General features: G+C 47.6%; 1 protein-coding gene across 2 annotated transcripts in view; it reads left to right on the top strand.

The window, feature by feature from the left end:
• The window catches only part of OTOF (otoferlin), a 181,659-nt gene extending 156,182 nt beyond the window's left edge, over positions 1-25,477 (top strand). For both annotated transcript variants that reach the window (XM_056852335.1, XM_056852336.1), the window contains 12 exons: positions 874-1,008; positions 3,286-3,423; positions 4,089-4,216; positions 5,240-5,410; positions 6,908-7,068; positions 8,854-8,996; positions 10,159-10,247; positions 13,150-13,248; positions 18,495-18,736; positions 20,618-20,796; positions 23,235-23,335; positions 25,210-25,477. In XM_056852335.1, coding sequence (XP_056708313.1) covers positions 874-1,008; positions 3,286-3,423; positions 4,089-4,216; positions 5,240-5,410; positions 6,908-7,068; positions 8,854-8,996; positions 10,159-10,247; positions 13,150-13,248; positions 18,495-18,736; positions 20,618-20,796; positions 23,235-23,335; positions 25,210-25,390 — 1,767 coding nt within the window. In that variant the 3' untranslated portion in view covers positions 25,391-25,477. The remainder of the gene's footprint in view (positions 1-873; positions 1,009-3,285; positions 3,424-4,088; positions 4,217-5,239; positions 5,411-6,907; positions 7,069-8,853; positions 8,997-10,158; positions 10,248-13,149; positions 13,249-18,494; positions 18,737-20,617; positions 20,797-23,234; positions 23,336-25,209) is intronic.
• The last annotated feature ends 2,046 nt before the right edge of the window (positions 25,478-27,523 follow it).

The following is a 27,523-nucleotide window of genomic DNA, read 5'->3' as shown; positions in this document are numbered from 1 at the left end:
GGGATTTGAGCCCTGCCCAGTCCTGGTCCAACATTTTAACCATTATTCCACACTGGCTCTGCATTTGTGCAGGATCCAAGGTCCCGGGTCAGATATCTGTTGCTGTCAGCCACAATAGATAGCCCTGTAGTTGGAAACGAAACCCCAGTGCATAACGCACTGGATTCAGTGCTCATCAGCAACCTATATGCATATGTCTCAATCGATGGCACTGTGTAAGCACCAGTATGTTCAAGGAGTTGCGCAGTTGCTCCATTCACACCATCGGGGCTTTTGGGCACACCTGCATCCCTTTTGCACCCGTGGATCTCCGTCTTCTAGTGGAATGACAAGACAGGGCTTGCAGGTGGGGGAACTTAAGAACATAAGAAAGGCTCTGCTGGATCAGACCAAGGTCCATCAAGTCCAGCAGTCTGTTCACACAGTGGCTAACCAGGTGCCTCTAGGAAGCCCACAAACAAGATGACTGCAGCAGCATTATCCTGTGTTCCACAGTACCTAATATAATAGGCATGCTCCTCTGATCCTGGAGAGAATAGGTATGCATCATGACTAGTATCCATTTTGATTAGTAGCCATGGATACCCCTCTCCTCCATGAACATGTCCACTCCCCTCTTAAAGCCTTCCAAGTTGGCAGCCATCACCACATCCTGGGGCAGGGAGTTCCACAATTTAATTATGCTTGTAGGCACATCAGAGGCATTGCCTATGCAAGAGACTAATGCACCAGAACAATTGTAAGTACTACTCCTCTTAATGAGCTCTAGTTCAAGGGCAAAGGATTATATAACCAGGTGCTGGTGGGTGGTTGCTAACACCAGGTAATGGCCTCTCCAGTTTAACTCATCCTGAAGCTCCTTGCAAATCCCAGGTGTATCCCAAAGAGCTGGAAACGGAATTTGACAACTTCGAGGACTGGCTGCATACTTTCAACCTCTTGCGCGGGAAGATTGGTGACGACGATGACAATGCTGCTGATGAGGAGCGCATAGTGGGCAGGTTCAAGGTGAGTTTTAGGCTTGTACAGCCACTTAGATGAGCATCTTTGGGAGGGAGAAGAAAAGGCTACAGGAATTGGAGTGTTTGGTACCATGATGATATTAATCTTTGGCTCAGATACCTGGGAGCCTTAGCCTCTCTAGTCAAAATCATAGAATCATAGAAGGGACCACCAGGGCTATCTAGTCCAACCCCCTGCACAATGCAGGAAATTCTGAACTATCTCCCCCACACACACATCCAGTGACCCTTGCTCCATGCCCAGAAGATGGCCAAGGTGCCCTCCCTCTCATGATCTGCCTTTGGTTAGAGAATCAGCATTGCTGGCAGATGGCCATCTAGCCTCTGCTTAACCTCCAGGGAAGGAGCGCTTACCACCTCCCGAGGAAGCCTGTTCCACTGAGGAATGGCTCTGTTAGAAAATTCTTCTTAATGTCTAGACGGAAACTCTTTTAATTTAATTTCAACCTGTTGGTTCTGGTCTGACCTTCTGGAGCAACAGAAAACAAGAGAAATCAACAACCATCCTAACTACAGTTGCCATGTCCCTACCCAGAGGCGGTGCCTCACCCTTCAAATGTGGCAACACACCGAGAAGCTGCTCCACTGGTCCCTCCTCTCCGCTGTTGTACAAAAGTAGTGTTCAGATGGCAACTGAGGTTGGGAGGGAGAGTAGTCTGGTAGGGAACGTGGTGGGAGGTGCAGGAGTTGCCCACCCTCCCACTGGTTCAGAGGCAGTAAAGGTGTGCCCACCATCTTTGGGTCAGGTCATGGCAAGTCTCATACCCGCGCGAGCCTCCTCAAGACAAGCAAAGGGGAAGGTTAATATTGCCACAGCACCAAATGCATACTACATTCGGAGGGCCAAAATAGACTGTGTTCCAAAATATATATTCAGAGGGCCAAAATACACTGTATTCAGAAGGTCTGGAATCTCCCCTCTCACACCCCTTCCGCTCTTCTTCAAAGACCATTGGTCCAGCAATATTTTTTTTAAATCTGGGATTTCATAAAACGAATACAGACTGAGGGGCGATGATTCTTGTTCTCACTGTAAATGGGGAAACTCTTTGGTCCTTCTTTGCAGCTCCCCCCCACACACACACAAAGCAGTAATTGAAAGAGATTTTAACTTTTCAACACTGCTTGAATTTCTGTAAAACCAACACATGTCCCCCTTTGGGATCAACCCCAGTTCAAACCTGCCCAACCTCATGACAACCTCCACTCCTAGTCAATGAGTGTGAGAATAGGGTTGCCAACTGCCAGGTAGTAGCAGGAGATCTCCTGCTAATTCAACTGATCTCCTGCTGATAGAGATCAGATCACCTGGAGAAAAATGGCCGCTTTGGCAATTGAACTCTATGGCATTTAAGTCCCTCCCCTCCCCAAACCCCGCCCTCCTCAGGCTCCGCCCCAAAAATCTCCTGCCGGTGGCGAAGAGGGACCTGGCAACCCTATGTGAAGAACATCTACTAGCTGATTGGTTGATCGGGAGACCTCACCAATCTGTCTCCCAGTCATTTAAGCACATGAGATGTTAACAAAGGTTTTAATGTCCCTTAGCAGCTGCTCACACCTATGTAGCGAGGACCCATCTCAGGTGCAGATGAACAGAAGATGAACCCAAAGTTCAAAATCAATCCAGTCACCATAGCACCTAGAAAGAGCTTGTGTGCATATGTATACAGACGTGGTCTGATTCCTGCCTTTGTGGCACCTATTGTGAATCAACCTGTCTGAATATCTCCCCAGTGCCCTGTCTCTGATAACAGGAAAAAGACAAACACATTCTGCTCGAACAGTGGCACTCTCTTGCAGAACGCTTTCTGGTTGTCCAGTCTCCCCCCAGCCCCCATAAATTTTTATTAAAGAAAGAATAAAATACACACAAACCCATACATACAGTGTGTCATGCATTCCAAGGGAAACCGAATATTCAAAACCTTAACCACAGCCAAGCCAAACCATATCATTATTGAAAAAATACATTAAATAGATTTGATGCTTCAAATCAAAAACGAACATTGTTAACTAGGCCTTAACATTACTGCCTAAATTTCTTTGATTATTACGCTAACGCTGTTTACTCTAATTTTAAAATTAATCAAGTTACTGTTTACTGACCCGGTTGTCTAGTCTTGACATAAAGGCAGGAATGGCAGATTCTCCGTAGCAAAAATGTATTTTATGGTGATGTTGCACTAAGCAAACACCTGCTTATTATTTCAGCATGCCTTAGATACCCTTTTTAACCAGACGTAAATATCTTCCCTTCACTTAGGGCTCTATGTGTGTGTACAAAGTGCCGCTCCCTGACGATATCACCAAGGAGGCTGGATACGACCCCAATTTCGGCATGTTCCAGGGAATCCCAAGCAATGATCCCATCAATGTGCTGGTTCGGGTCTACGTTGTTAGGGTGAGAGCAAGTCAGATACTGTTTAAAGGCCTCTTTCTCCTCACGATTTTTCCTGCTGTAGGCAGCACTACTTGGGTGTCCCCCAAGTCTGAAATGCAATTGCTCATCCAGGTTAAAGAGGGGGGGGAGACCCCCCAGTCTTCACTGCTCTCTGCTGATGTGTTCAATTTGGATTCCCCCAACATTTTAAAAAGGACTGTGGTCCCCTTTTCCCTGAGTGAAGAGGAAACTTCTTCACTCAAGGAGAAAAGGGCCACAATCCTTCTTAAAACATTGGGGGAATCCAAATCGAATGAGCAGATTTTATAGGGCCGTTTTCTTCAGGAGGGAAAAAGCAAGCTAGGGCTAACCCAGCCCAAACACCTGCTCCCCAGAAGTCAAAAGATGCAACTGGATCTTCTGTGGCACAACTAAAAACACAGAAACTAAGGAGTAGGCATGAGGGAGGTTTATAAAATTATGTGTGATGTGGAGAAACTGGATTGAGAACCAATGAAGGTGATGGGCAGTGAGCTCCCATTTTTCATGGGATGCATATTCAGAAGCAAGATTTGTTGTGGCCTGAAACTTCCGCTGGGACAGAGGGATTATCCTCTCTTTTTAATACAGCTCTTTAGGATGTGGCACACAATGAGCCTCAAGTGATGGTGTGGTTTTTTTTGCAGGCCACTGATCTGCATCCTGCTGACATCAATGGGAAAGCCGATCCCTACGTTGTCATCAAGCTGGGAAAGACAGACATAAAGGACAAAGAGAACTACATCTCCAAGCAGCTGAACCCAGTCTTTGGAAAGTATGGGAACTTTCTAATGTCTGTGTTGTGGAATAGCACAGAAACTTCAAGTAGGGCGAAACCTACCTTGAAGCAGTTGGAAGAAGCATGATTTAAATGGCAGCAAATTGCCAATTATGAGAATATACCATAACTGTTTTGGGTGGCAAAAATGGGGAGGGGTGCCATTTTTTAGCCTCAGATGCCAAAACATCTTGGACCAGCTCGGACCCCACAAAGATAGACCAGTTTTTCCTTCCTTCCTTTTTTCCTTCCTTCCTTCCTTCCTTTTTTCCTTCCTTCCTTCCTGGGGCACATTTCAAAAGACTCAGTCAAATACAGTAAAAATCCAATAAATTCAAAACACCACATAACAAACAATTTTCAGTAGTGCTAATAATCCAATTCCCCCTGGAGGTCCATTACTCATTAATCCAACTGAATGGTACTCTAGAAAAGGCAGAGGTTCAGACCCATGCCGAAGAACTTTAGGGAAATAGCCCTTCACAGCTGTGGAGGGAGGTGGTCCACAGCTGAGAGGGGAGTAGCCAAAAATCCCCTCCCCTGGGTTCCCACCTGCCAAACCTCTGCAAGGACTGATTCCCATACGAAGGCCCTCAGGAACAATATCAAGCCTCAGTGTGTTAGTACAGGTTGTGGCAGGCCATCACATACTCTGGGCCTAATTCAGTTAGTGGGTTTCAAGGTCAAAACCAGCCCCATTGTGTATTTAGTCTTGAAACAGATTGGAACCCAGTGTAGCTCGTGTAACAATGGCTTAATATGATCACAGCAGTGAGTCCCTATGAAGATCCTGGCTACCACATTTTGGATGAATCAAAGTTTCCCAAACTGTCATCAAGGGCAGTTCCACATAGCGTGCATTACAGTAGTGGAATCAGGATGTTGTGCTTTAATCCGCTCCTCGGAACACATTTTCTTTGAGGGGGCCATACAGTTTTTTTGAGTTTGTCAATCTCAATATACTTCCAGTACACTTGCTGTCCCTCAGCACATCTCAACATTTTATCTCCTCACATCCAGGTCATTTGATATTGAGGCGACGTTCCCCATGGAATCCATGCTGACAGTGGCTGTCTATGATTGGGACTTGGTGGGCTCCGATGATCTGATTGGCGAAACAAAGATAGACTTGGAGAATCGATACTACAGCAAGCACCGGGCAACCTGCGGTGTCTCCGGTACCTATTCTATGTAAGCCTTGACCCACAGAGCTCTGTTTGGTGGTACCTAGATCTTGTGTATGTTTGCAGTTGGTCTCCTATGGCAGCTATTTTATGTCTCTGTGACCGAAGTGGCCTAAGATGGCTGCCAGGGATACCTCCCTCAGGACACATGAAAGGCCGCAGTCCAACAAGGATTTAAATGAACTTAGATGAACTTAATTCAGAATGTAGGTACCCTATATATAGAAATGAGCAAACCAGTGGTATTTTAGAGAGCAGGCTAGCAGGCGGGGCCCACTACTTACATTATAGGAGCCTACACAACACAAAACACTGTTGCTGTATGTAGGTTTTATTTTATTTGTTTTTTATCTTATATTTTGGAAATGTACATCCAGTTTTTTTTTCCTTTAAATTTTTTGGGGGGCCAAGAATGTTTTGGGGGCCCTAAGCCATAACTTGTTTAGCTTATACGTAAATCCAGCAGTTACTGTAACAATGAAGGTACTCAATGTACTCCCTTGATCTGTGGAAACGTAAAATTGGGTGATTCCAAATTTTTGTTGGCCTGGGTTGTATACTTTGTGTGGTCAGTTTATGTTTTACCTGTTTTATCTGGCATACTAGCCGCAAATAAATTTATTTATTTCAGACTCATACCTATAGTAGCCCTCTAGACTTTTATATTAGGGTTGCCAACCTCCAGGTACTTGTGTAACCATACAGGAACACCTATGGCAAAAAGCGCAAAATACTGCAAAATCACAGTGAGAACTTCATGTATTATAAGTGAACAAATGAACAAGAACAAAAGTTGCAACCAAGAACAAGTACACTTCCAGGAATCAAACAAGGTAAGTGTCTAACAACCCTTAGGTTGAGAAAGTCCAAGAATGCCAAAAGTAGGTGGAGAAAATAGGTTTCCGGTAGTGTACTTGTTCTTGGTTGCGACTTTTGTTCTTGTTCGTTTGTTCACTTATAATACATGAAGTTCTTACTATGATTTTGCAGTATTTTGTGCTTTTTGCCATAAGTGTCCCTGTATGGTTACACAACTAACTTTTGGGCACAAGTCCTGTTATTTGATTTCCAAACCTCCAGGTACTAGCTGGAAATCTCCCGCTATTACAACTGATCTCCAGCCGACAGAGATCAGTTCACCTGGAGAAAATGGCCGCTTTGGCCATTGGCATTGAAGTCCCTCCCCTCCCCAAAACCCGCCCTCCTGAGGCTCCGCTCCCAAAACCTCCAGGTATTTCCCAACCAAGAGATGACAGCTCTACTTTAATATAGAGTTTGGGGCCTCTTGTGTGAAGTTCGCTTCAGAAAACGGCAGCCTTTGTTGATTATTTTAACATACTGTTGCTAATGTGCAGGGTGTTCCTGTAAAGTAGGGACCATTGAAGCATATGGGATTGAGGAGTACTGCCCTACAAGGGCTTGCAAGGGCTGCATGATGGACTGGTGAAGGACTGGGTTGCCGAGACCCTCCTTCTCTCTGACCGTCTTATCTTTTTCTCCACAGCCATGGTTATAATATTTGGCGAGACCCCCAAAAGCCCACTCAGATCCTGTCCAGGCTATGTAAAGAGGGCAAACTTGACGGTCCACACTATGGTCCTGGCGGCAGAGTGAAGGTTGCCAACCGGGTCTTCACTGGCCCCACAGAATTGGAGGATGAAAATGGTAAGTGGGCTTTGGCTTGAGTTGCAAGCAGCACAGCTGAGGTCCTCTTGGGCCAAGGAGCCTCTGTTCTCAAAGTTAATCCAAAGCTTATTTCACTACTTTTTTTTTTGTCTGAAATAATTTTTATTTTTCACCTTAAATGTTACAAATAAAAACTACAATATATACAATATCACATAGACAGCAAAACCACATGCCACACACTACAGTATACCAATACATACTTTGCCAGGATGCACATAGAACGTTTGATTTCATTATGAATTCATCTAACATGAAAACCTACTGTTCTGTTAATTATTATCAGCCTTATCATAATAACCTTACAATCATTATATTTATAGTTTGCCTTAATCTCATGTCTTGCCCCCCATCCATCTATAATTATTACCATCTTATAATTTTCCCCCAGGGGCCTCCTCTTTTGTTAAATTATGGCAAACGTATTGGATACACACACACAAATGTTAACAACCAGTTGCTGATTAATTTGTCTAATGAAACTTTTACTGATTACTAGATGTAGGTTCTTTGGAAAGGTCCTAAAATGTATTAAGAGCCCATTCCTGAAGGGGGGGGGTAGATCCTCGGCGGCCAGGAGCAGTGCAGCCATATCCCCAGGAATGCCCCACCACGCCAGCGCAGGCTTTCCCCTCTGGGAAGTCCCTGCCAGTGTGGCTGTGCTGGTGGCAGGGGCCAGCGGCTCCTGGATGCCAGCATGCTTCCCCCCTCACCAATGTAGCTGCCACCTTATTCCGTGATAAGGTGGCACCTACACTGGCATGTGGTCACGCTGGCTCCTACGGCGCTTCACCCCCCCCTTCAGGAATGGGCTGTAAAAGTGTATCTGTTTCCATGTCACCCCATAATTTCTAGGGCTCTTTTTCTCAAACCACTCATTCCAGGTATAGAATCATATTTAAGAATGAGTCCAGCCTCTTTAAAAACTTTATTAAGAATATTAAAGTGGACAAAGAAACAAAGTGGCTGGATCCCATAGATGTTGTGATGTTGTATGCAGATCTTATGTATTTGGGATTGGTTTCAGTAATTATATGTTAAATGAAAAACACACCAGACAAATACATGTTTGATATTTATTTTATGAACATAAAATAATTGTGTTGATATAGTTACACTATTCTGAGAATTTTATTCAGTGTGTTTTAATATCTTGTTACACTAGGCTGTTATAATAATAAATTTGCATAGTGAAGCATTCATTTGTTTCTCTTTGAGTATTGGCCACAATTCTTGCATACTTTCAGCAGGCTCTGTAGTTACAGTGCAGGGATACAGAAATTAATATTGAGCATAGAATTAGGCATCCTGAGAATCCAAGATTTAGGGGGATTAGAAAAAACACAGTCAGTGAAGATAGCTTTGAAAGTGTGCTTGCCTTTACTAAAGTGTTCTTAGAACAAAGAGTAAGGCTGAGCAGTATTTCTTCTGGTCAGGGGACTTAAGTTCCTTTCACAACTGTTTGTCTCTCCCTGTGACGAGCAGAAGCAGAGCAATCCTATGCAGAATTACTGCAGTCTAAATCCTTTTAAATAAACTGATTTAAACTGAGATAACTCTGCATAGGATTGCACTGTAAATTATTTTTAAGGTGAAGCTATCCATGTTTAAGTTTCGTAACATTTGAATCATATGGAAATTTTGCTTCATTCCTATGACACACACATCCCACCTTCAACATAGAATTTGGCTTGCCATGATTTTGTTATATGTCTACTGTGTTCATAACCAGCACTGCTTATACTGTGTGTGGTACGCTTGCAGGTCAGAAGAAACAGACGGATGAGCATCTGGCACTGACAGTGTTGCACCACTGGGAAGGCATCCCCCGTGTGGGCTGCAAGCTGGTGCCTGAACATGTGGAAACACGCCCCTTGCTCAACCCTGACAAGCCAGGCATCGAACAGGTACCGGGCCCAGTCCAGCACGTTAGCTCCACCCACTCTTGATGCCATCTTGGCCCTCAGCAGCTCGATTCAGATGCTACCACAAGATGGGATGGTGGCCATTGACCTAGAGAGACACAAAGGGGGAATTTGACTGTTACATGGAAAAGGGCAGCTGTATCAGTGGTTGTTGCCCACAATAGTTTAATGGACCCTTCAGTTTCAGAGGCTGTGCAATTCAGACTACTCGGTGCTGGAGGGTAATGATGGAAGGCTCTTGTCTTCATGATCTGCTTGTGAGTTTCCCAGAAGAATCTGGCTTCCCTTTGTTGGAAATGGGATGCTGGAGTAGACGAATACTTGGTCTGATCCGGTAGGGCTCTTGAGATGTTTTTGATCTCAGAACCTTCTCGTTGTTAGGGTGACAAGGATGTGTTGTGGGAACAAAAAATGGAGTTTGTTCATTTAAATTAATGGCTTTTTAGGCTACTTTTTGGATCCAAAAGGGTACCCAAAGTGGTTTGCAACATATTTCAGACATGAAATTCATGCGTCATAAAACATCATAAAATGCCATTATAAGCACAGAAAAACATGGATCACAGCTAACATCAGATCCAGAATCTTAAACAGGACCAGCACACACACACCATCAGTCTAAACCAAAGACCTTCCAGAAAAGAAAGTTCTTCCAATTAATGTAGAAGGTCTCCAGAGATGGGGTTCAGTTCCAGAGGGAGGGAGTTTCCACGATCGAGGGACAACATGTTGAATGGCAAAAAGCTTGAAGCCAACAAAGAGGACCTCAGGCCACTCAGGAGCCACTAATTGTTGGAAGAGTTGCAATGTCTAGTGTGCAAAGGAACTGAGAAGAAGACCCAGCAGGGGGCGGGCAAGCGGTCAGCTAGTTCGGGCTGTAAGGTTAGTGATCTTTCCACCCTTTTTTCACACCTCTTGTCTGTCCTTAGACTGATATTCTTAGGGGACAATTTCCTCCTTCTTGGAAGTCGTTCTACTCTCTCCTTCCTTAGCTAGATAGACAGCTAGAGGCTCTCTCAGCTTTCCTATCCTAAAATGTAGTTCCCTCAATAAAGGCAACTTTATCTTTAATCAGTGAGTCTGACACTTCTTTGCGTACTTAGCATACTCTGCCAACACTAATCAGGTCTTTCTACTGTTGCAGGGACGACTGGAGTTGTGGGTGGACATGTTCCCCATGGACATGCCGGCACCAGGCCCCGCCATTGACATCGCACCAAGGAAGCCAAAGAAGTAATGCTCTGCTGGGGGTGGGGGGGAGAGAGACCTTCATCTGGAGGTCCTGAGGCTGGGTTCTGCTGGAATCTATGAAGACCATCCAGGGGCAGAAGGGAGGGAGGGAGGGAGGGAAGGATAGATGGTGTGAGAAGGACCAAAGACAGAGGTAGCAAGTGTCTAAAGTGGTGTTTAACAACTGAAAGGACCATGAGTAGGTCGTGCACAGAAAAGGAGGGATAGATAGAAAAGTCCTTATCATGTATATAGGGCTTTTGTAAAATGTTGGCATATCTTCCATAAGAGGGAAGGCCTTTGAGGCTTTTTAGCTTAGGGGGGGAAACAACTAAGGGGCACATGATTGAGATCCATCTGATGATGCATAGTGCAAAGAAAGAAAAGGGAGAATGTAACTCAAAGTCACTTGACAAAACTGATGGGCAACATATTTAGGACAAACCAAAAGAAGTATTTATTCATATGATGCATAATTAACCTATGCAGTTCACCAGCACAAGATGCATTGAGGGACATTGCTATAGATGGCTTTAAAAAGGGACTAGGCAAATTCATGGAGGAGGGTATATTTTTCAGCACCTAGAAGCCATGATGGATGAATGCATCCTGTATGTTCAGAGGCAAGTGCTGAGAGCCAGCCATGGCAGGGGCATTGTTCCTTTTGTGCCATGCTTGTAGACTTCCTGACACCATCCGGCTGGCCGTGGCAGGAAATGGGATTTTGGAGTGTATGGACCTTTGGCTGGTGCTGCTGTGCATTTCTGTGCATTGAAATATAGGGAAATTGTGGCGGGGAGGACTCTCCTCGTTAGTGGGTTCGTGCTATCAAACACGGCTGAGAATCAACTCTGGGCGAGAGGGAGGATGAGGTTAGGTCTGTGTGTTTGTAGCTTCCATACAGTGTCTCTTTGAAATGACAATGGGGCGGTGCATGCAAAATTCTCATCTGAATTCCTGCTGGGTGTTGGATTTCCAGAGAACGAGCTTCAGTGCTCGTTACAATGCATTTGGAATTCTCCACTGTTTAATTTTTTTTTAATTTTCTGAACCGGATACAGTTGTTTACCCTTCTAGTTACAGAATCTTTCTTGGCATGATTTGTAACGAGATTGTGTGTTGTGTTTCAGCAATCCACTGGCGTGCATGCATACATAGTGATGCAGCCATACATACTATCAAATTAAGACTATTTTTGCGTTGCTTTGTCAATGCACACATGCTCATCAGTAACCCAGATGTGGAAAAAACGCACAAGAAACACAAAGGCGTGACAAGCTGTGCATGATTTAATACTGGAACTAATATGACAAATTCTCCTGGTTAATTTGGCATTCAGGAAGCGTAGAGCACAATATAGAGCAGACTTCCCAGAATAATAAAGGGATGAAATGCTGGAAAGGCCCTCATCCCTACAATGGAGAGAATTTGTTGGGGATGCTACTTAAGAAGAGGAAGAAGAGTTGGTTTTTATACCCTGGTTTTCTCTACCGAAAGGCTTACAATCACCTTACATCCGCCGTTCTTAACTGCTATACCATGCTGGTTTAAAGGTTCTTTGTGTTATGGGTAATCTATTTAGTATCTTTTTATTTCACTGTTTCTCCGGGGAGCTCAGGGAAGCATAGGTAGTTCTCTCCTCCTCTTTGTCCTCACAAGAATCTTGTGTTATAGGTTAAGATAAGACAGAGTGAGTAGCCTGAGGTCCCCGAGCAAACTTCATAAGAGAGTGGGGATTGGATCTCAACCTCAAAATTGGCCAAACTTTGAAATGCAACCAAAGTTGCCAGTGTCCCTCCCTGGCGGGATAGAGTAGGACCAGCTTCAGGAAAGTTACCCCACACTGATGTTTTGGGAAACTGATCCAGCTTCCAGGTAGCCCTACTTCTTCGGAGGTCTGGGGACAAGTTCTTGAATTTGTCTTTTTTATATATGGAAGAGGATAGCCCTTAGACTGACATCTACCTAACCAGCAGGAATCTTCTCATCCTGTTGCCCTGGCATTCCAACGGGGGGTGGGGGGAGGGTCTGAGGAATGGCCTCCTTTGTGGCAAAAAAAAATGCACTCAATGAACCAGGTGGTATTAAAAAGTGCTGTCTTGTTGCAGCCAATCCCATAGGGTTTTCAAGGCATGGTGGTGTGCCATTGCCTTCCTCTGCAGAACAACCCTTGTCTTCCTAGATGGTCTCCCATCCAAACACTAACCAGGGCTAACACTGCTTAGATCTGGCAAGATCAGGTTAATTTGGGCCATGCTGGTCAGGGCTTTGATCAACCAGACAGTATGTTATTTAAACACCAAACCCCTATTGCATTGATTAATCTACATATTGCCTATCTCTGGCCCCCGAAAACCCATCTGAATGTTTTAAACCTTCGGCCACTTCTGGGGGACCCCCTATACCTGGGTTTTGCTGAGCCTCCCCCATTCCATTCGTATGTTCATGCAATAACTGTGGAGAGAGCAAGGCTATTCTGGAGCAAGTTGGCCCCATTCCAGCTGCTCATCTATACTCGGAGAGCCAGCGTAGTGTAGTGGTTAAGAGCAGTGGACTCTAATCTGGAGATCCAGGTTTGATTTCCCCACTCCTCCACCTGAGCAGCAGACTCTAATCTGGTGAACCCCACTCCTCCACATGAAGCCTGCTAGGTGACCTTGTGCTAGTCACAGTTCTCTCAGAATTCTCTCAGTCTCACCTGCCTCACAAGGCGTCAGTTGTGGGGAGGGGAAGGGAAGGCGATTGTAAGCTGGTTTGAGACTCCTTAAAGGTAGAGAAAATCGGGGTATAAAACCAACTCTTCCTCTTCTAAAAGAGAGAGAGAGTGTGTATGTGTTTTAACGGGAAGCCTATACCTGCCACTCTCCCCTCTGGTTCACCCCTTGTTTCCTTTCCTCCCTGCCAGATACGAGCTTAGAGTGATAGTGTGGAACACTGATGAGGTAATCCTGGAGGACGATGATTACTTCACTGGCGAGAAGTCCAGTGACATTTTTGTCCGGGGGTACGTACGGCCCCACGGCCAGCCGGCTTCTCTGTGTGTCAGCTTCTTGTAGTGGTATGGCCGCCTGGCTCCGTGCTCCTCGCAGAGGGTGGGCATCTCATGGACAAAACGTGTCCTTCTCCTTGCGGCTGTCAGTAATGGACACTTTGCTTTTCTGTTCTGCCCCCTTCTCTTGTTCTGTGTGTTGTTTTGTTGCTGTTGTGTGCCTCTGCCCGCACCATGCTGACGGCTAGGTATGAGCTGCGGGTAATTATCTGGAACACCGATGAGGTGGTCCTGGAAGACGATGCTTTCATGACGGGAGAGAAGATGTCAGACATCTATGTCAGGGGGTAATTGACAACGGATGCTTATTGCACGGCCCCTCCTGGGTGGTCCAGTGGGGGAGGAGGATGCACGGGGCAGTTACCCTTAGATCCTTTGCTTGCCTGTTACTGGACACAACCCATTGGGGCATCTGGAGCAAATCCATAGCTTACGGCCACCCACTGGTAGAGACGACGAGACCAGGTTTCAACAGCTGCTACTTTCCATGCTGAGTTCAAGCAGGAGATCTGTGGTACTCTTAGGATAATGGCCCATCTATATGGTAAACCACCCCATAAACATAGTCTGCCTGGTAAACGTCAGGATGTAATGTCACCCCATGGATCAGTAATGACCTGGTGCTTGCACAAGGGACTACCTTTACCTTTATAGAGACGATAGCCTTGTTCACATGTTACAGTGAGCCCATGTGCATGCATATATGTGTTTGTAAGAAGGAGCTTATGCGCATTTATAAATGAAACGGGAGCAGGACCTGCATAAATGTGAGTTTTGAATCACATGTTCAGCTGTGCATGCATTGAATGTAACTTGAGAATTACTCATCACACATATAAAGAACACTCAAGGGTACACTGCCCATGCATTCTACATGCATTCACTCTAACTTGTAAACAGGGCTACTGTTTTTTTCGCCACCCACTGTGATTTTTTTAAAGAATGAATTCCCAAGCAGAAATGGTTGGTGTGGACATCTTTAAAAATAATACAGATTCAGGCTCATCTGGTATGATCCCCTCGACCTGCAATACATACTCCCAAGCCTAGTCAATCTATAAAAGGGATCTCTTCACATTAAATATGTTGGTGTACCCCTAAGATGGTTCAGGTATACACCTAAATCTGTGAAACCGGAAGGGGAAAAGAGGTGTTTGGAAATGTGTGCCTCATAAAGGAGTGGTCAATAGTTACGAAAGACGAGGCTGAAGCTCTCCAAGTGGGAAACCTGGATTTGTTGCCACCCAAATAGGCTTGTGCATATCAGTAAACTCGACCAAAAATAAAGCCAAAAATCTCAATTTTGGCTTATTTTCGGCTTGGGTTTACAGGGGAAAAAACATACGGGAATCAGCCGAGCCAAATATGCTGGGGGGAGGCATTTTTGGAGGTAGAGTCCCCAAATTCGCAGCATAGCTTGAAGAGACTCTCCTTGCATAAACCCCGAAGTTTGACGAAGATTGGATAAGGGGGTCCGATTTTATGGAGTCTGGAAGGGGTCGTCCCCCTCCATAGAGAAACATTGACTTGTGCAAGGAGAGTCCCTTCAAGCTATGGTGAGAATTTTTGGGCTCTGCCTCGAAAAATGCCCCCCCCCCAGGAGCTTCCCAAAAATCCCCATAAATGGGCCCGATTTTTTTTTCAGTAAACCCGGAAATAAGCCAAATACCCATATCTACCAGCATGGGTATTCGGCTTATACCAGGTTTACTGAAAAGAAATCGGGCCCAATAAACCCAAAAATTCCCAAATTATTTTTTTGCACAACTCTACACCCAATGTGTGAACTGGATCGATTACTTCCCTGTTCCTCCCAGCTCACTGTTGAGCATGAATGGATTAATCATGGAAGCCTGATCAAAATGAGTTGTGCTGGTGGCAAAGTTGTCGGCTTCCCATTTCTCCATATGGCCAGCTTCCTTAAGGATAGACATTTGGACTCATGAGGAGGACATTTGCCTTTCGTTGCGGGACTACTAGTGCAGATGCATAGGGCTGTTCAAAAAAAAATTCGGTAAAGTTCAGCTTCGGCAAAATTCGACCCTTTTAAATTCGGGATGTGCCGAAGTCCGAACTCCCCCACTTCGGATCCGCAAAATTCGGTGCGAGATCCGGAGTTCGGGGGAAAATTCAGCCCCCCGCGGGCCTTCACGGGGCTTCCATGAAGGCACTTCCAGCTGGGAGGCACAGATCTGTTTAAAGAGCCCCCCGTGCGCCTTCACGGGGCTTCCAGGGAAGCCCTGTGAAGGCGTGCGGGGGGGGGGGGGAACGGACAGATCTGCGCCTCCCAGCTGGGAGGCGCAGATCTGTTTAAAGAGCCCCCCGCGTGCCTTCATGGAAACCCCATGAAGGCGTGCGAGGGGGGGGCGAACCCCGAATCTGCCGAATTTATTTGCCGAACACCCCGAAGTTGGCGAATTCGGCTCTCCCATTTCCCTCCTTTTTTTGAGTTTGGTTCGTCTCAAACTAAAAACCACCGAATCGGGGGAAATTCAGCTGTTTTTCGGTTCAGGACGAACCGAATCGACAGCCCTACAGATGCACACAGGAGGAGATGACGGTGGTGACCCCAGCAGGATTCTCAGAAACCTCAAGTCAGAATGGAGAACTGAAGCGGATCCAAGTGAAGGTGGACTGCAAAAGCAGGCTCAAAGCAGGTCAGGATCTGAGACCCAAAAATAAGACTAGGAGCCACATAGACAAGGCCAGAATCTGGCTGGTGTGCAAGTTGAGCCTGACCTAAAAATATCCAAGTCAGGTCAGGAGGAATGAGAACCATATTGTCCCTTCTTCCTCAACTCTGCAGCCTAAAACAGCTACGATAGATAAGCCAAGAAGTTTTTGGTTCAAGTTTTGGCTGACACCAGTGGAGCTGATAAGGTCACAAAACATACAAGTGTTGCAAGCTCAATTCTGTGGGGAATAACTTTCTGTGTAGCTAGAAAGAACAGCCTTCAGATGCAGTTGCCATGTTCTCTCCCACCACAGTCCAGTGGCACAGGGGGTCCCAGACCAAGAAGGCCAGTCAATAAATATTGTTTGTCACTCAGCAGACCTCTCTTTGGGTCTTCCATCCCTGCACAAGGCTCAGAACTGGTCATTCTGTGGAAGCTCCAGGGTGAGATGACAGGGTGTTCACATACAAGCTTCTGCTCAAGCAGTTCCAAGATCCCCAATGTGGTGCCACAGTACCCGCCAAGAGGTTTCCTGTCGCCCATTAGCTTCTTCCTCCAAAGCAGATAGCCACTCCTAGCTTTCCTCTGCTTCACAGAAACAGTGGGTGCTCCTAAAGAACCCATGAGGCAAGAAGCAACAATTTGGAAAACTGCCTGTGTTGCAGTAGGATGCTTGGCTTGCAACCTCCCAATATTTTGTGATTGGATTTATTCTCAAAAATTTCAGAAGTGCCCACAAACACAACAAAATTGGGGAGCCACGAGCTAGAGGTTTTGGGCAGCTAGTTTCATGGTACACCAGAACCAGCCCTGGCAGTCTATAGGGTTGCCAGGTCTCTCTTTGCCACCAGCGGGAGGTTTTTGGGGCAGAGCCTGAGGAGGGCGGGGTTTGGGAGGGGAGGGACTTCAATGCCATAGAGTCCAATTGCCAAAGCGGCCATTTTCTCCAGATAAACTGATCTCTATCGGCTGGAGATCAGTTGTAATAGCAGGAGATCTCCTGGAGGTTGGCAACCCTAGTGATCTACCTGAGCTATGTGTTTGCCCGAGATAGGGTTGGTTGGCCACTCATCGGGGCAAAAGCAGCATGGATATCTGACCAGGCAATTGATTGGGGTCTGGTTTTCTTCTCCCCGCCGTGAATGAGGAATGCCGTCTCACAGCCTCTTTTGCATGCTCTTGGCATGGGTGTGTGAGTTTGGTCTCTCCTTCTGCCAACCTCTTTCCCCCCTTCCCCTCACTGCAGGGGCATGGCTGGGGAATGGTGGCTGTGTGTTTATGTCTGTGTTTCTCTGGAGTCAGCTTGCTTTTTGCTGCATGTGTTGGAGAGGAGGGCAGTCTAGGCAATCAGCTAGGGCCCTCTGCAGCCCAAGCCATTGAAGCGAGACAGGCATGGCCCTCCATTGAACAACAGACTGGTGGTAACGTAGGGCAGATGTGGTCCATAGATGGATTTTGGTGGGTTCCAAACAGCTTGTGTTTTTCATGAAAACATTCACAGATACAGCCTTTCTTCGGAACCAGCTCCTAATCTGAAAGTGGTATTTGTTAGTCTCCAATAATTCTTTTTGGGATTCTGCCTTTGAATCTTATTTTAAACATGCCAGTAGAGCTGCATCAGAAATTAAATTAATTTGCTCCTTACAGTTGCTGGGTTTTTAAAAAAAAGGTTTTCATCTCTGCCCTTTCTGGCAACAAATCAATCTTGAACTCTTTTGGCTCAGGCTCAGCCCTACACAACACTAAATCGTCAATGATGCAGCTGTTGTTATCGCTCTGATGCAAACCAGCTGCCACAATTCACACTAGGGAGAATTGCAAAAATCCTCTTAAGGTGGATTTTTGCAATCAAATCTGGATCCTGCTGCCCGCAGGCAGATCTTCCAGGAAAAGAAAATCAAGTTCCTCTTCTGCATCCCTGAGATTTAGGCCCCCTCAGGAAAGTGCATGGACATCTGCCACACTATAAATACTGACCAAAATAAATTAGAAAGAAACCCCTTCAAAATTATCCAGTCGTGGGCCCAAACGAATATATTTTTAATTATTTCAAAGGGCAAATTTTGAAGGGATTTCTGTTCACATTTCTGTGCTCTTCCTGGTTCCCCCCCCCCCCAAAAGAGAGAGAGCTGGAATGTCTCTCTTTATTCCTTGGGTTCTGCTTCTCAAAATTCTACATATTTAGTAGAAGAATGTCCAAAAGGAAGCCCAGGAATAAAAAGAAAACAAATCCCTATCTGGACTGAGCTGGGGAAATGTACTCATCCCTCACAAACGCCCTTGCCCATTTGGGGTCTCCACCACACCTCTCGGTCATCTGTGACAAGACCTGACGAACCCCCTCTCCCTTCTAATGCCTGCCAACCACATCTCCATGCAAGTATGTCCCACCACCCTTCAGAGCTGCCCCTCCCTCTTCAGCACCAAGGCAGAGCCTTACCGCATGAGCATCCCAAGCTGCAGAAATACCTGGTCACCCTTTCTTGACCTCCGTATTCATCCTCTTCCCTCGCTTTGCCCATGCAGGTGGCTAAAGGGGCAACAAGAAGACAAGCAGGACACCGACGTCCACTACCACTCCCTGACCGGGGAGGGCAACTTCAACTGGCGCTATATCTTTCCTTTCGACTACCTAGCAGCTGAGGAGAAGATTGTCATCTCTAAGAAAGAGTCTATGTTCTCCTGGGACGAGACCGAGTACAAGATACCGGCCCGACTCACGCTACAGGTGTGGGATGCCGACCACTTTTCCGCCGATGACTTCCTTGGTGCGTAATGAGGCTTTGACTGCAGGTATCAGCATGGGGGTGGGGGAGAGGAGGTGACCGCCCTGGGCTTTGGAGATGGCGCCACAAGTGCAGAATTACAGGGGGACATGGACCTCTGTGGGCGATCACAAGTGAACAGGTTTTAAGACCGCCAAGGGATTCCTCTGTAGTCTGATTTGCCCAATTGTTTGGCTGAGGAATTCTTGGAATTCTGTGCCTCACCTGTTGTTCCACCAGGCCCATCAGGTTTGCAGAAAAGTTCAGTTCTGTTTCGAGGGCCAAGTCACACATCCATTTCGGCAGGTGAAAAATGTGCTTTGAGGGGAGTCCATGAAAATTTTGGTGGGTAGTAAAGCAGCCGCCGTCTCTGCTGTCAGCCAACATTTGCCTATTCACTCTTTCTGTTAGTTGACCAGTTTCCCTTGAGGCCACCAATCACCATGAGTAAAGGGATCATGCACCCAGCCTGTTTCAACCTTAACTGATGCATGTTTTACTCATAAAGATGTCTCATTGAGTTCAGTGGGACATTCTCAAGTAACGTGCTAAGGAAAATGCCTAACAGTAATTGATCCGTGTTCTTCCTAAATGCAGAAATGTTTCAATGCTTATTGCTAGTAACAAGGAGGGAATGCCTTGAGTTGCTTGAAGAGAAGCATACAAGTATGCACAATTACTATCAAGACAGCCTGTGTGCTGTGGTGCTCAAATTGATGGGTGAAGACCCAGAAGATTTGGGTTCAAATTTCTACTGCATCATAAAGCTCGATGGGTGGTCTTGGGACTAACGCTATCTCTTCACCTAGCCTGCATCACTCTTGCCATAATGTGGAAAGAATTCTCTCAAGGGCTATGGTAGCTGCAGGCCTCCAAAGCAAAAACAAGCACCCGAGCCTCAAGAGATATCTTCCAGCCCTTTCTTCACCCCATTTTTTAGGCAAGAACAGCCACTGTTCAATTACCCAGTTTGGTCATCTTCCCACCAGCAAGGGGGTTTTGGAGGAAATAAGGATATTCATACCTTGGCTCAATTCCTGGCCGCTCCCTAGTTAAATACGGTGCTGTACCACCGAGTAAGCAGTGGAGTCAGCTCTGTTTTTCCCTGGACGAGGAGGAGAATCAAACTTAAGGAAGAATCAAACCGGCTTACAATCACCTTCCCTTCCCCTCACCACAACAGATACCCTGTGAGGTAGGCAAGGCTGAGAGAGCTGTGACTAGCCCAACGCCCAAGGTCACCTAGCTGGCTTCATATGTAGGAGTGGGGAAACAAATCCAGTTCACCAGATTAGGCTCCACCGCTTATGTGGAGGAGTGGGGAATCAAACCTGGTTCTCCATATCAGACTCCACCGCTCCAAACCATCACTCTTAATCACTACACCATTCTCTCCAACGCAAGCACTCAGGCATCAAGAAAGAGGACTCTTGATGCTTGAGTGCTTGTATTGAGGACAGGCAGCCACTACTGTCACTGGGACCCTTCTTTCCCAGGAGGCAAACGTGAACAAGCCATCCCTTTTATGGTGGGGGGGGGGGGCTGCTTTGCACAAAGAAGGTCCTTGCTTCGGTCCCTGGCATCTCCAGTTAAAGGATATCAGGTAGAGGAAAAGGCCTTTATCTGCCTAAGACCTTGGAGAGCTGCTGCCAGTCAGAGAAAACACTGAGCTAAAGAGACCAGTGGTCTGACTGTATAAGGTAGCTTGGTATGTCAGTATCTCAAGATTTCCTGTTGATTTCGGAGACAAGGTAAGAATCGGGGGGGGGGAGGGAGATAAGAAATTGTGGGTGTTCAGAACACAAGGAACATCACCAGCTGCCCTCACCCCTTCCGCCTTGCCTGCCACAGGTTCTAGCAACATGGCTCTTTTCTCCCTTCCAGGAGCTATTGAGCTTGACCTGAACCGCTTCCCCCGTGGCGCTAAGACAGCCAAGCAGTGCAGCATGGAGCTGGGAACGGGAGAGGCAGAAGTGCCCCTGATTTCCATCTTCAAGCAGAAGAGGGTGAAGGGCTGGTGGCCATTCTTGGCCCGAGACGAGAATGACGAAATGGAGATCACGGTAATGGAGCTGGGGGCGGGGGGGTCACCATCTTTGCTCAGAGCGGACGAAGGTTAGGGAAACTCCTGCGCCAGGGATGTCTCGAAGGGCTGTTTCAGGGGGCGTCGGAAGAGGAGTCCAGGCAAAACGACGGCAAGGAAAGGGGTGGTGGTGGTGGGAACATCCCAGTAGGAAAAATGGGACAACTGCCTGGCAACTGCCGACGACGCAGGCTGGCCTGGCCTGGTGGTTGATGCAGCAGCAGCGCATGCACAGACAATGCTTTTTTTAAATCGGGGGGAGAGGGGATTTAACCCCCCATTTGTTTAAATTCCAGATTTTTCTGCAGACCTAGGGGGTCCCCTAAGTTTGCAGAAATATCTGTTGTGGTTCATTGTCTCCCTATCAGCAGATTTAGGTATCCACAGGCAGGGGCACAGTTGGGAATTAGATATATAGATGTTTCAGTGCACTGAGATTCCCATTTTGCCTCCCAGATTAACATGATACACATCCTGCTAAGATGAGGCTTAATTAAAAAATAAATGAAAAGATTGCATTGCCCTTCTGGGGTGAATATATGGAGAGGTCCCAGTAACAGTCAGGGGTACTGATTTGAGGTCTTATTTGCCCATTACAGACAATAAGTATGGGTTAGGGTATGTGGTTTAATCAAAGAGGGAACAGAAACATGGAGCTGGAAGGGACCTTAAGGGCCATCTCGTCCAATTCCCTGCACAATGCAGGAAATTCACAACTACTCCCCTCCCCCACTCCCCCAGTGACCCCTGCTCTATACCCAGAGGAATCAAAAAAACCTCCAGGATACCTGGCCAATCTGGCCTGGAGGAAAACTTCCTGACCACAAAGGCCGCAAGAGCCGAGCACTGGTGGACAGATTGTCTTGCTTTCACAGTCTGTGGTCATAATCCCTTCCAGATCTCTGAGTCTGTGTGCCAGTGTTGGTCAGGGGTTAGGGATTGTCTACACCAGGGGTGGGGAACCTCAGGCCCAGGGGCCATATGCGGCCCCCAAGGCCATTTTTTGTGGCCCTCGGGAGCTCCGGGGCCCTGCCACGGAGGCGGGGCGCAGGGTGGCCCTCCCCGAGGGTGTTCCTGGGGCTGCGGCTTACAGGGGCGCTGTGGCGCCCTTTGGACCTCTTCTCGCCAACTGTCGGCTGGCGACAGGAGAGGGGAGGGATGCTTCCCCCAAGACTGCCCTCTACAGCCGCGGCATGCAGGAATGCCACGGCACATTGTAAGCCCCTCTCGCTGCCTGTCGGCTGTTGAGCTGCGAGGGGGGGAAGAGGCCGGCAGCTCCCGGTGGCAGAGCATGCATGCGTGAGCCGATCAGGCTTCGGGGGGAGGGGTCTTTTGTGGACTCTGGGGGGAGAAAGTATGGAGACTGGGTCGCCGCCATGTGGGGGGGGCGCGGAGGCTGGGGCCTGGTCACGCGGGGCCGGCGTGTGTGTGTGGGGGGAAGGCTTTTCTCTCTTTTCTTCCTCTTTTTCTGTCACTCTTTCTCCTTTCTCTCTCCTTTTTCTGTCTCTTTGTCTCCCTCCGTCCCTTTCTTTCCCTCCATCATTTTCTTTCTTTCTCCATTTCTTTCTCCCTTTCTCTTTCTCCCTCCCTTTTCCTCTTTCTCTGTTTTCCTTCCTCTCTTCCTCCTTGCCGATCGACTGTGGGCTGCGCCCCCCTGGCGCCTCGTTTGCTCGGGCCCACCGCTGGCTGCCCTCCCGCCTGGGAGGGGGGAGGGGGGCCCCTGCAGGTCTTCGCTGTGTGGCCTCCCCTGGGGTTGCCAACCTCCAGGTGGTGGCTGGAGACCTGGCAACCCTAGCCTCTCCCCCCCCCACCGGGAGATTTACACCTGGTATGGCCCCTGAATTATGTCATAAATGTGCAAATGGCCCTTGGCAGGAAAAAGGTTCCCCACCCCTGGTCTACACCCTCGTTCCCCCTGTCTGACTCAGCTTGCTTGTGGGAGATATCTAGTCTGTGTGTTTATTTAGAGAATGTATAGACTGCTGTTTTAAAAATAGCTTCCCAAATGGCATACAAATAAACAAACAAAAAAATTCCAAAATTAATTTAAAACAATTAAAATTACACGAAACAATGACTGAAAATGGAAACTAGAGTTTAAAAAACAGGCAAAACCACCATCAGCTATTAAAAATGATAGAAAACAAAAGGCTCTTAATCTGGCACCAGGAAGATAGTAATGGAGGTGGCTTCTGGATCTGTCTAGGAAGGGTGCGCCATACATGGGAGCCCCCACTGAAAAGGCTGTCTTTCCTGTAGCCGCCCGCCTGACCTTTGAAGACTGAGGCACCCAGAGATGGGCTTTCTGAGCATATCTCAGGGTTCGGGCAGGTAGCGTGTCTGCCCTGATGCTTGTTGAAGGTATGGCCTTGTGTGCCTCCTCAGTTTCCAGACTGATATTCATTCTGATCCTTGCAGGGCAAAGTGGAAGCTGAGCTGCACCTTCTGACAGCCGAGGAAGCAGAGAAAAGCCCGGCCGGGCTGGCTCGTAACGAGCCCGACCCATTGGAGAAACCCAAGTGAGTGATGGGAAGCAATGCGAGCGACTCTGCCTCCAAGCAGACACCCCAGACGGTGACCCTGGAGGGGGGAAGCATCCTGTTTTGAACAGGAATCTGTACCGAGAATGGCAGTTGAATGTCTTGGGTGGGAACGTATGCCAGAAATTGGAGGTTGCCATTAACTTTCCCACCTCCATTGACACCATTCATCTTCCTGTCTCTCTCTTCCCCCCCCCCCCACTTTCTGGCTCTCTTCCTTCTCCTTGTCCCATCCTGCTCTCCTGCCCCAGCCGCCCAGATACCAGCTTCATCTGGTTCCTGAACCCACTCAAGTCTATCCGCTACTTTATCTGGCACACATATCGATGGCTCCTGCTGAAAATTCTTCTCCTCGTTCTCTTGCTCCTTATGGTTGGCCTCTTCTTTTACTCCATGCCCGGCTACCTGGTCAAGAAACTTCTTGGAGCCTGAGTGGGCCTGGCTGTTTGTCCAGGGTACTTCTTTTCTCCTGCCTCATGCCACACTATAGGACCACATGGGGATGGTGGAAATAGTAATAATGGAGAGGGGAGAGGGATCCCTAGAGGAATAACAGGACTTCCCGTTGACCGTGATGCAAACTGTGGTGCCAGTAGCTAGGATGTTGGATTGGGCCTGTTACAATATCTCAGCCTTACCTACCTCACAGCCTTGTTGTAAAGGGGAGTTCTAAGCTCCTTGGAAGAAAGGTAAGATTAAAAATCAAATTAGTAATAATAATGATAATGGCTTGGATCCTATTGACCGCATTCTGTATGTGTTGGAAAGATTCCGCTGCAAAGCATTCTTCCTCTGCCAGTAGCATTTCCATTCATACAAGGGCTCATTGAAAAAATATAGATCTTGAATGAGTGGAGGTTCTAGTGGCAGAGAAAGCACTCATTCTAGTGACAGAACTGCAGCAGAGGCCGCCCAGCGCACATGGGATGCAGTCATAGGATACAAGCCAAGCTGATGGGTAGAACATGGGTCAAAAACTCTTAAATTCTGTTCCCCTCAAGTCCAATTGTATGAGGGCAAGGCGCTGATACTCAATGAAAAAGGAAAAGTGCTTTTCACATGGCCAAAGACACTGTCTTTACTGCTGTCTTGCAAGGTTCCAGAATTGAACTGAAGTCAAGTCCTGATCCACATTAAGAACTCTAGTGAGGAAGAATCTTGGTGATAAAAGAAGCCCAGAGAATAGCTGGCCTATAGCTTGAGAACTGGGCGGCCTCCAAGATGTTCTGTTACCCTGTATGAAACACCTTGCCGGATCAGACGAATGAGAAGCCATCTAGTCCACCCTACAGCTTCCTATGGTGGCCACCCCAATTCCCCCAGAAGGCCCACAACAGGGGGCCTAACTCTGTTGCTGCCCCCCAAGCAGCTGGCATGTAGAGGTATTCTGCCTCTGAATCAGGAGGTCCCAGCATGAGCCTCAGCAGCATAGCATGAGATCCTGCGTCGGAGTGTTTCCAGTTGCACCAGACATCACTGGTGCCTACACAACCTGGTGCACTGTTCACAGGCCATGCGCTGACAACCCAGTTTTTGCAGGTGTTGGGGCCCCAAGACTACCAGGGTTGTCAGGCCCCTGCCAAACCAGAACTGATGAACTGAGTCTGGCTCGGGCTAAAAGTATGGCCATCGAGAGTCTGCTTGGTTTGTTTGTGGAGTCAGCCCAGCAGTGTCAGTGGGAAACCACCAAGCCTTGCTCTCTGTCTCCGCCATGAGGGGAGAATAAACTGTTGAGCTGCAGGTGCCAGGTTTGTCAAGCAAGGCCTGTAGTGGTGGGGTTTGAGATGGGACCTCAAGGAGCTGTTGCCCTTACTAACCGTGGTTCTCGCTTTCTTTCTTTCCCTCCCTTGCAGTCGTCCGGATACATCCTTTATCTGGTTCCTGAACCCACTCAAGTCTATCAAGTACCTCATCTGCACCCGTTACAAATGGCTCATCATCAAGATTGTGCTGGCCCTACTGCTGGTCATCATGGTGGGCCTCTTCCTCTATTCCATGCCTGGCTACATGGTCAAGAAGCTTTTGGGGGCATGAGGAAGCCGCCCTGTCCAGGTCTCCCCCCATTCTCCCAGTGTTCATGGTCACTGCCTCGCGTTTGTGTTTCTCTTTTGTGGCCTCCTTGTGTTTCCTTTCGGGAATTGGGATGGGAGAGGAGGAGTTCAGATTTTATTTTGCTTTGAACCTTTTCTTGGTAAGGGGACAAGGGGGAGTGGCCAACCCCCTAAATCTGGATTCTTACCTTAGCAGTCCCCCGGCTGTCTTGAAGCTGGAGTGTCTCGTAGATCAGCTGTCCTATGAGGCCTTTCCCGTCTCGTCTTACAGGCGACTTAGCTGGGGCATTCTCCACCACTGAGCCAATGGTGAGGCTGGAGCTGCCTCAGGCCACCGTTTCCGCTCTGTGTGAGTTTGACATGTCCCATCTTTCCTCTGTTTTACTTCCATAATCGAGGCCCTTTACCCCTCCATGAGGACTAGGAACCTGAAGGCCGGATCTCCTGCCCACTCTTAGTTTGAAACAACTGGTTAAAGAGATTTTTGGGACTGTCTGACAATTTCCTTTCCTTTGTTGTGGAGAAAGCCCGCCCACTGTTCCTTCCTAGTTCCTGTCATCTTGGCTCACTGCTGCTTCTCACCCAAACAGAAATTATGGCTCTGGAGCACCATTTGCCCACTGAAAAGGGCCCCTGATCTTCCATGGATGGGAACAGGCAATGAGAGAATGTCTTCACTGGGGCAGAGCCACTGCAAATGGACTGAGCTACAAATCAGGAGGTGCCTGTTTTGAATCTCGTTTGCAAATCACCAAGTCCCCAGCTTGAATGTCACTCCTGTCCTAGGTGGCCTTGAAGAGCCGCTCTCGCTCGGCCTCAGGCCCTCACCCCAACTGCAATCGGGGAATAATAGTAACTGAATCTACCTTATGAAGGTTAGCGAGATAATTTGAATCAACCTGGAGTCACTTCATAACTGCTAAGCATTATATTGAAAAAATAACGGACCTGTCCCACAGGATCTTCAACAATTCCAGCCTCTCCCGGAAGACCTGGAAATGTGGATGAAATTGAGAAACACAGCAGTATAGATGAGAGGGAGGATCCAGATTCCCCAGCCCGAGGCTGCAATGGAGACAGCTCCCATCTTTGGCCAGGTTTCCTGGAGAAAGGGCAACCTGCCATTTGGAGAGGGCACATGTAACCCCTTATGACTGTGTCTGGAGCAGTTGTCTATCCATCTAACTTGGAAGGTAGCTGCCTTTCATGGCTGTGGGCCTGGAGGAGACAAGCAGTGTCCCTGTCCCCAAATTCTACGTTCCTACCTAGAGTCTTTCTCTTTTTGCCCATCATGGCAGCTTCTTTGCCTGGTCAAATAAGGCACTTAGTTCCACTGGGCCACTGAATTCCGATATAAGGAGTATCCATCCTGGTCCTTGGGGGGTGGGAGGGCATGAGAAAGGGACTGCTGGTAAAGCCCACTGAGTAGGACAATAGTGAGGGGGAAAGAGTGAAAAATGCAGCTGGGCTTTGTCAAACTCTGTGGGGAATACTTAAGTGGGTATGTGGTGGTGGCACGGGGAACGACGATTAGTAGTACAGCAGGATGGGGCAGATGCCCAAAGGCCATGAGGTCTGAAGGACTTACTAAGCCCCGTATCAGGCAGGGTCTTTAGTCCGCTGTTCTTGTTATACCCCAGGTAGAAAAGCCGATTAAGGATCAAGGAAACAAGGTAAATAGTGCCTTTCTTGTTCTTGGGGGAGCCCTACTGCCTAGATGAAAGAAGCAGTTGTGTCTGGGTACCACCCCACCTTTGTCAGAGTGGTGTTTACATTGTTCTATTTAGGGTGGCCAGCTCTGGGTTAGGAAATACCTGGGGATGGGTTTTTTTTGGGGGGGTGGAGCCTGGGGAGGGCAGGGTTTGAGAAAGGGCGTAATGCCAGAGAGTCCACCTTCCAAAGCAGGTGTTTTCATCAGGGGAACTGATCTCTGCCGCCTGGAGGCTAGTTGTGATTCTGGAAGACCTCCAAGCCGCCTGAATGAGTTCACCAGTCTTTACAGTCTGTTAAACATTTTGATGCCTTTCCTGGGCGCTTGGACTCAGAAGGCAGTGCTCACACGACACCACAGCACAAGGAACAAGACCACCCAACGCTGGGGCTCCAGGGAGTAACG

The sequence above is a fragment of the Euleptes europaea genome, chromosome 7 (genome assembly GCF_029931775.1).
Source record: "Euleptes europaea isolate rEulEur1 chromosome 7, rEulEur1.hap1, whole genome shotgun sequence".
Lineage (NCBI taxonomy): Eukaryota > Metazoa > Chordata > Lepidosauria > Squamata > Sphaerodactylidae > Euleptes > Euleptes europaea.
The sequence above is the reverse complement of the archived record's forward strand: the minus strand, read 5'-3'. Positions and strand labels throughout refer to the sequence as shown.